This window comes from Pipistrellus hanaki (genome assembly GCF_964339955.1).
Source record: "Pipistrellus hanaki genome assembly, chromosome: 3".
NCBI classification, from domain to species: domain Eukaryota; kingdom Metazoa; phylum Chordata; class Mammalia; order Chiroptera; family Vespertilionidae; genus Pipistrellus; species Pipistrellus hanaki.
This window is the reverse complement of record NC_140505.1, coordinates 7,063,843-7,073,161: the sequence shown is the minus strand read 5'-3', so window position 1 is coordinate 7,073,161 and position 9,319 is coordinate 7,063,843. Positions and strand designations below refer to the sequence as shown.

At 44.6% G+C, this 9,319-nt stretch overlaps 1 protein-coding gene across 3 annotated transcripts in view; it reads left to right on the top strand.

Moving 5' to 3' along the window:
* Nucleotides 1-463: 463 nt before the first annotated feature.
* Nucleotides 464-9,319, top strand: part of PDLIM3 (PDZ and LIM domain 3) — a 29,659-nt gene continuing 20,803 nt past the window's right edge. For all 3 annotated transcript variants that reach the window (XM_084876894.1, XM_084876892.1, XM_084876893.1), the window contains exon 1: nt 464-820. In XM_084876894.1, coding sequence (XP_084733020.1) covers nt 728-820 — 93 coding nt within the window. In that variant the 5' untranslated portion in view covers nt 464-727. The remainder of the gene's footprint in view (nt 821-9,319) is intronic.

The following is a 9,319-nucleotide window of genomic DNA, read 5'->3' as shown; positions in this document are numbered from 1 at the left end:
TTGAGCGACCGTCTGTGGGCTAAAGGGTTCCAGGTTCGATTCTGGTCAAGGGCATGTACCTTGGTTGCAGGCACATCCCCAGTGGGGGGGTGGGGGGGTGCAGGAGGCAGCTGGTCAATGTTTCTCTCTCATCGATGTTTCTAGCTCTCTATCCCTTCTATCCCTCTCCCTTCCTATAAAAAATCAATAAAAATACATTTTAAAAAATATATTCAGTAACTTAGCCAAGGTCACACAGCTCGTGCGTAAATGTGACAGCGTTCAAAATTGCCAAATAACTCACTGGACTGATGCTGCTGTGTTTTACTTTCATGGAAGCACAGAGAGAGGCCTTGGTTTAGCTGCTTTTCACTTCGAAAGGAGTGCCCCGCTGAAAATAAACGGGCGGACAGGTGTGACTGGAAGGGAGGGATGGGAGCTGTAACCCGAAGCCTGAAGCCTCCGCAGCGCCAGCAGCGCCCGCTGCGGACCTGGAGGCTGCACGCAGCCCTGCGCCCTGAGCTCCCCGGGGCGGCGTCTCTTTCTTCCAAAGTTGGAGCTCTCCTGGGGGGAGGGGGCCGTGACGTCACCGGGGAGCGGGGATAAAGCTCCGGGCGGGTCCCAGCGAGGACACTGCCCGGGGCGCACCGAGGGCTGTCCATCCATCCGGCTTGGAGACTCTCGCTGTGCGCAGGGCCACCACTCGCCGCGCCCCCACCCGCCCGAGGAAGAAGGCACAGAAGGCACCATGCCCCAGAACGTGGTCCTGCCTGGCCCCGCGCCCTGGGGCTTCCGGCTCTCAGGGGGCATCGACTTCAACCAGCCTCTGCTCATCACAAGGGTAGGCGGCCGCCCTCCTGCTGCTGCTGCCAGGCGGGGCCTGGGGAGCGCGGGGTGGCCAGGGAGCCTGGTGCGCTGGGTGGGTCCTCTGCCTGGGACTGGGTCGCAACTTGGCAATGTGAGGTTTGGAGGATGCAGAGCAGCTGAGAGAATTGACCTGTTGGCCCCACTGGTCTGCCTGCATCCTCTCATCCCCAGCAACTTTCCCCAGCATGTTTCCTCTGGGCTCAGAGAGGGCGAGGCTGCGAGGGCAAGTGTCCTCTGCCCTCCACCCTCCACTCTGCTCTCCTTCCAGTCACAGTGGGGGGTGCAGGAAAGAGAGATGGGGCGCTGGAGGGAGAGATGGGGACCCTGGAAGGAGAGAGAAAGGATGGCACTGGAGGCTGTGGCTTGTCTGGAGGAAAACTGCAGCCAGGCTGCGCTACCTGGGTCCGCCAAGCTGGAACCACTCTTATCAGCCCAGACAGGGAAAACATTGCTAAGCTGTATCCCTAGGTTTCCAGGCATTTTGAGTAAATATTTTTCCAAAGCTGGGAACTTGGCTGAGACATCAGCACCTACAACTGAAACTACGAAGAAAACGGGTCAGAGAGTTTCGTTTATCTGATGGAAAAATCAGCATTCAGCCTAATAACTCTGAAAAGAATGCTTTACTGTTATTAAAGTCAAGCTTTTCTTACTCAATATTCTGTACAGTGTTGTCTAATCAGAGGGAAAGGAAAAGGAAACTCCGGGGGTTTCTGTCCTCCCCATAAACTTCTACTTAGTCTAGAGATGATTTCTTTCTAACACAAGTATTTGTCTTAAAAGAAAATTATTTCTATCATCACATATAAACCATAGTAAACCTAATACTTTTATGCTTTGTTTTCTTCTCTTCCTTATGGCTTATACTGCATCTAATAAATGTGTACTTTATAATCTGATTTACTCACGTAGATTTTTGAACAAGATAATACCTTTTGAATTCTGTTCTTCTTATATGTCTATGAGATTTGGGAACCAATTTCTTTTTTTTTAATACCTTTAAACATGTATCATACAAAGGCACAGCATAGAACATTTCAAGCTTTGATTTACATTTTTTCAAAAGCATATAAACACATCTGACATGCATTTTTTGTATGAGACATGAAACCTCAACATACCTCCCCCCAAAATGTCCCAACGTAAACTAAGCAGAAAATGGTCTGGTGATCTGGGCCAAGCAACGCCTTTTATGGATTTCCCCAAGAAAACAGTTTCCATTATCTCTGCTGAGAAGTATTTTTAACGTTTCTGACGTCTCATTCTCATTTGTTTATAGTCAATGAAATGAGCTTTTGAGTTCTAACAAAAGATAAATCATATTGATATCGAGCCCTAAAGAAATAATTAAGTAATTTACGAAGGGAGGAGGGTTCCCGCTATGGCTCTGCAGCACATCAATGTGATTCATCGCTCGCTTGAAAGTCGAGCTGTTGACATTTGGAACAATGTTTATTTAAAGCCGTGCGTACATTCTGGGGCTGGGCGGCAGGCGCTCTTTGTAAACATATTTGACATGATGACAATTATTGCCTGGGAGGCCAACACTGGCTTGAATGTTGAACTCATTACTTATTGTATCGATCATTGTGGAGCTTGATTCAATAGCAGTGCAGCGCCATGCATGCTTGTTCATTTGACCGTGCCTCTTCTCTTCGGTGTACTTCACTCAAGGAGGCAGGTAGAGGCAGGCAAAACTAAACTGTTCTGGATTCCAGTGATCCCCCAAAGCGTAGGAGATTTGTGTTGAATAAATGAAAACACATCCACATGAACTTCTTCGCCTTAGCATACCACCTAATTGAGTCTATTTCCACTGAAACTGTAAGAATACTAAAAATCCTTTGGAAAAAGACTAGAAGATATTGCAAAAAAGCAATGATCATTGTTGTCCGTAGGTAGTAGGATTCTTCTATTACTTTTAGAATCTTTATCTGATGTGGGAAGGAAGTGAAGAAGGTTGCCTGCCACGCTCTCTTCTACACCCTCTATGTATAGCCACAGACTCACTCCCATCTCACCATAATCCAATGAGAACAGGAGCGCTATTATCCCTTTTCACAGATGAGGAGGGGGAGGCCTGGAGAGATTCTTCAGCCTGCTGAGGACAAGGGGGGGGGGGGGGGGAGCAGCACTGATGCCAGGTCTACCGGCCTCCCAAGTCTGCCCTCTGAAGTCCACACATGGGAGAAAAATCTGCTTGCCGTACAGGGATTTCCAATGGGTGCTTAGTGCCATCCAATCCATCACCTAATTCTGTTGATTCTCTATCTTAACATCTACCACTTTTCTTTGTTTCTACCACTGTACCTCTTCAAGATTTCATAACGTCCCACTGAGCTGTTAGTCTCCCTCCCCAATTCACCCTGCGAGTCCTTCCCAGCCATCTTTGGGAGATGCAAGGTTGCTCCTATCTTCCCCATTCTTATACACCCCTCAGTAGCATCACCAGAGTGTGTGTGTGTGTGTGTGTGTGTGTGTGTGTGTGTGTATATATATATATATATATATATATATATATATATATATATGCCTAAGCAACCAGCTGACCAGCTGACCAGCCGGTAGCTATGACATGCACTGACTACCAGGAGGCAGATGCTCAATGCAGGAGCTGCCAAGCAACAGCAGCTTTGCAGAGTGCCCTCTCACACCCGGGACTCCTCAGGGGATGTTAAACTGCCAGTTTCAGCCCAGTCCCTGCAGGCCAGGCCCAGGGACCCCATGGGTGCATGAATCCGTGCACCGAGCCTCTAGTAGTGAATAAAATGTGTGGTCTTTACACACTTAGGGCTTTCACCCTCTCTCCCAACTTGAGTTTCTAACTCCATTTCCTCCCTCTCTGGCTCTCCTCCCACCCATCAATAGGCAGCAGTGCCGTGACTCTGGACTAGTCATGATTTCTCTAACAAATCTTTGATTCTCTATTTTCCTCCAGAAGTCTCTTCCCTACTCCACCCCACTGCCCTCTAGGTTTATGGTAACCTAGTCAAATAGCATTATGCCCCTTTGACTACCATAGCTTCTGATCTATGACCTCTCTTCATATCTCACCTGATACCACATCTGTATTGCACAAAACTCATGCCCCTCAAGGGCAAGAACTTTCAAATCTGGGGGTTACTCGGTGCTGAGGACAGTGCTTTGTACATCACATATGTTACAGAATCAATATGACACAACATGAATGATTGACTAAACTGCTCACTTTTCAACAAAGCTATCACAAATAAGTGCAGATTGTGTCCTCAAAAATACCCCATGATAAAGATGAATGGCAATTATTTTGTTAATTGATTTGTCTATTTTAGATACATATGCAAAGAACTGAGATACTAATGCTTCCATTTAATGCCACAAAAAAGTCCCATAAGTCAGATGAATTCCTCAAGTCAATTAAATCCATGTTTATCCTCCTACCAGCCACCCCCACCTCCCTCCCTCTCACAATACATGTCTGGACTCAGCCTTGCTGCTAGATAATGATCCTCTGCTAGACCAGGGCTGGGGCACCGGGTTATCAATGTCACTCTCTCCATCCACTGAAATACACCCCACCATTGCTTACAATCTAATTGATCTGTCAGGTTGATCATTATATCATAAAAAAGAACATTAGAAGTAAGGTATATCAAAGACCAGACATTCTCAAAAACTTGAGCAAAATGACACGCACAATCTTTAGAAGAGCAATTTCTAACCAATAGGTGACTTGACTTTGTGCAACATAAGTTATGCTGTGGTGTTGAGCCTGGAGGAGTGGGAAGTTTTTGCAGCCACCATATGTACCTGGCCTACGTGTTCCACAGAAGAAAGCTCTGGGCTCAATCTCTACGTGAGCAGTGTCTCTTTTCTTGGCAGGAAGATTCTAAGGAGTCTTTCTTTTTGAAGTGTGTGGACCACCCAGAAGGTGGATCTACTATCACTGCCAAGTTACAGATCATTTGTTTTCACAAAGGGTCCAATGTGGAATAAAGTGCAAGGTTCGTTTGTGCACATGATAGAGAATTATTGTATACATCTGCTGCCAGCATGTCCTCTCCCACTCAATTCCTCTTCCCCTCCTGCCCTTCTCCCTCCTTTCAATTCAGAGCACACCCAGGTTCAAGATCACAGCAACTGAGAATGTTATGAGCACTTGGGTACCAACACAGGCAATGTTGATGCAATCTTGAGTTTCGGGCTTTACCATAGAAATGTGTATTTCTTTAACATAAACTGTATTTGAAATTTGAACTTTTAGAAAGAAATGTGTACAGCTGAAGGCAATTCCTTTCCAGGATTCAAGTGTAGCAGGAAAGTTGATGTGATTAAAAATCTGTTTAATTGTTCTGCCAAAGACGTGTTTGCATGGAAGTGCTGGTTCCTATATGCATAACATTCATCCATCCCATAAATATCTATTAAGTGCATGTGGAAGACACTGTTGGGGATGCCATCATAACTTAATTGGTTTCTATGCCCTGAGAAGCTCACGTATCAGTAGAAGAGAAAGGACATTTGCATAAACCACTGTGATAGAACCTGTTCAGGGCTCCATGAAATGAAGCATGACCAAAGAGATAGGAGGAGTCAGGCAGAGAGAGAGAGAGTACCTTCAGGAGTGGCATGATGGGATAGTGGAGGAGCTTGGGTTGTAAAGTTACCCAGATCCATGAGGGAAATTCAGATTTTCACTGCATGTGTGACCTTAGACAAGTTCCTTATACTTTCTGAGCATCAGTTTTCTCACCTTAAAAGATCATCTTGAGAATTCAGTGAGATCATAGTTCTCCAATAATAATACAAAATCAATAACAACATATATATATGACTAATTGACCAGCTAAGCAGCTGGTAGCTATACTATACAATGACCGCCAGGGGGTAGAGCTCCAACCAATAGCCATGACACACTGACCACCAGGGGGCAGATGCTCAATGCAGGAGCTGCTGAGCTGCGGTGACTTGGCAGCTGCAGTTCTTGGATAACATACCTGGAAGTAGAGAGGAGGGAGCCCAATTCTGGGATGCATCACCCGAAAAACCGTTCTCTCGCAATCCAGGACCCCTCCAGGGATGTTGGAGAGCCGGTTTCGGCCCAATCCTTACAGGCCAAGTGCACTGGACCTCTAGAAATCTACACTAATAAAAGAGAAAATGTAAATTGACTGTCCCTCCACTATGCCCACTAGCCACTCAGGAGCGAGTATGCAAATTAATCCAACAAAAATGTTGGTTAATTTGCATATGCAGGCATAGAAGGAAGTCAAGCACTACAGAAGGGAGCAAAGCAGTGGAGAAAGGAGTGAAGCAGCCAAAAAGGGAGCGAGCCCACCACTCTAGCCACAGGAAGCCCCATTCTTACAGGAAGAGGCCCTAGGAAGCCTTATTCTTGCAGAAATCTTCCTGCAACAGACCTCTAGTATTATAATAGTTCTCAAACCTGGCTGCACATTAGACTCACCCAGATAATTTTTGATAACTTTAGTTCATACTCATGCCCAGGTACTACTTACAGAGATTCTGGGTTTAAGTGGTGTGGGTATGGCTCTAGAGATGTAGACTGTGGATGCTAGAGGGTTTGAATGCCAGGAGAGGCACTGGAGTTTATTTGTAGTCAAGGGAGAACAACCAAATAATGGGGTTTTTCAACATGCCCCCCCCCCCATAAGCCCAGCAGTCTATACTTGTCTTGCTCCATAACTATTTCAATCATTTTTATTATCAACATAAAAATCCCATAAGGGCCATATCCTGGACTTCCCTTGTGTCTCCCACAGTAAACAGAACATTACAGATGTTTCATCTCTGTTTTAAATTACTTTTTTCCAAACATATCCAAGTAATAGGTTGATGTGATAATGAAAATCATCTGAGGCACTTGTTAGAAACACACATTCCCTAGTCTCTCTGCCAGAGCTTCTGTTTGTGATTCCAGACATCTAGAGTGGGTGGGAGTCTATGATCAGCAAGGACCCCAGGGGGTCCTTCGAATCAGACAGGTCTGAAAACATGGCGCTCAGGAATTGATGGCAGAACTAGCTCCAATGGTCTCTCCAATGCTTTTGACATTGAAGGCCCTACTGACCTGGATAATAAATAATCCATTGAAAACTCTTTACTTCATTTTAGCTCACTTTTCTCCTAATTTGGGAAAACATGTTAGTAATAATATAATAACATCAAGTAATGCATGGAAATAATATATTCTTGAGATTAAACATATAGTTTAACTTACTAAAACCAAACCAATGTAGTGGTCATTTTCTGATCACTAGGCCAATTGAACTTGAGAACTTGGAAGGAGTGAAGAACAGTGTTTTCTCCTTCTGTCTCATCCCTCTCTCCACATACTTTTTTCTTTCTTACCGACTCTCGCCTTGGAGATCCCAGGACATGCGGGTTGAAGTGGGCTCTGGCCATCACTATCAACCATCTTGCCTATTGACCTCTGAAACATCTGGTGTCAGAGCTGTGTACAGCTGCTCCCAACTTTAGTGAAGAAGCCACGGGGTTGCTTAGACACTCCTCTGAAAATAGGGGCAGTCTTCCTTGCCCAGCCTGTCTTAGAGCAGTGGCCAGATTTATTAGAAAGAGCTTTGCAAATGCAATATTTTGGGGTAAATATAAAATAGTGTTATTAACATCCATATCAACACTGTTTATAACGTTTAGAATATTCAGTATCTAAGTTCAGCACACCAGATGTCTTTGTTTAAAATTTATATAAACAGATGCACACACAACTCTACCTTCCACTCACTCGTCCTAACCAAAGCTAAAAGTTAGCCTTTTTTGCCGAGGCTGGTTTGGCTCAATGGATAGAGCGTCGGCTTGGGGACTGAAAGGTCCCGGGTTCGATTCCGGTCAAGAGCATGTACCTTGGTTGCGGGCATATCCCCAGTAGGGGGTGTGCAAGATCGATGACTCTCTCGCATCGATGTTTCTAACTCTCTATCTCTCTCCCTTCCTCTCTGTACAAAATCAATAAAATATTAAAAAATAAATAAATAAATAAGTAAATAAATAAAAGTTAGCCTTTTCTAAAGCGAGAGTGAGTGTCAGATCACTCAAATCTATCTGATTATATTAGAAAAGCCTCATGAGGTTTGAAAAGCATGTATTGTACATTAAGCCATATTTTCTCATGCTTTGACTCAAAGAAAAGCATTCTGATCTTAGAATTTTAAAAATTAGATAGTACTGGTTTTTAATGAACTCTAGCTAGAGAAAATTAAAAGTTTAAGATTATTTTTATCCCTACAAGTCACATCGGGGCTGGAAATGTGTTATTCTTCTAACAGTTCTGGGTTTGGGAGAATTTCTAAATGGAAACCATCTATGAAATGCCTCTGAAATGTCACATCCCCAATTGCCTTCACCCAGATCCCATCAAGTATCTTTTTTTTTTTTTAATAGGAAATGACATACTTTAATATATTTTATTGATTTTTTTACAGAGAGAAAGGGAGAGAGATGGAGAGCTAGGAACATCGATGAGAGAGAAACATCGACCAGCTGCCTCTTGCACACCCCCTACTGGGGATGTGCCCGCAACCAACGTACATGCCTCTGACCGGAATCAAACCTGGGACCTTTCAGTCCGCAGACAGACGCTCTACCATTGAGCCAAATCGGGTTCGGCCCATCAACTATCCCTAATGGAAAGTGGCCAGGACCACTGCAGCACCGTGATCACAGAGTTCACGGTCCCGCCAGCATCTCAGTGATGGAACTGAAGATCAAGGGCACATGGGGATTTACTATTTTAGCAATTTTGCTTATTTAGATGAATCTTGGATCTCCCTTAGAGCCACAAAGTGAAATAGAGTTAATAGGCAGACTTAAAAAAATGCAGGGGGTAGGTGGGGCAATGGGCCAATGACTAAGCCTCAGGTAAAACATTAGGAACAGTCAAGTTTATTCCTGGAGCAGTTTCAGACTTAAGTCAAGCTCTATGTACCATATTTTCCGCCTTATAAGACGACTTTTGAAATGAAAAAAAAAGTCAACCGAAAATCGGGGGCAAAAGACCAAAATTGCACAAAAATTACCTGCAGATCTTGACGGCAAAGTAAGTCTTTTCTTTGAAGTGGGGGGTAGTCTTATACAGCGAATATAGGCCTAAACCTATGTTTTAACTGTAAAATTAGGGGGTCGTCTTATACGCCGGAAAATACGGTATGTATTATTCTGCTCTAAATAGTGGGAACTTGCAAATGTAACGATGATAGGTTGACATGAATGGCACTAATCTTCAGGCACAAAAGAAAAAGAAACAAAGTATTACAGGTGTCCCCCTTTTTTCCCCATGGACCCCCTCCACCCGGCACCCACTCCTCCCAGGCCTTCGTCACATTGGAATCTGTGTCCATGGGCTATGCGTATATAAATATAAGTTCCCCAGTTAATCTCTCCCCACCACACCTCACCCCCACCTTCCCTCTGAGATTCTGGGGTCGGCTCCATGCTGCTGTGTCTCTGGATCTAT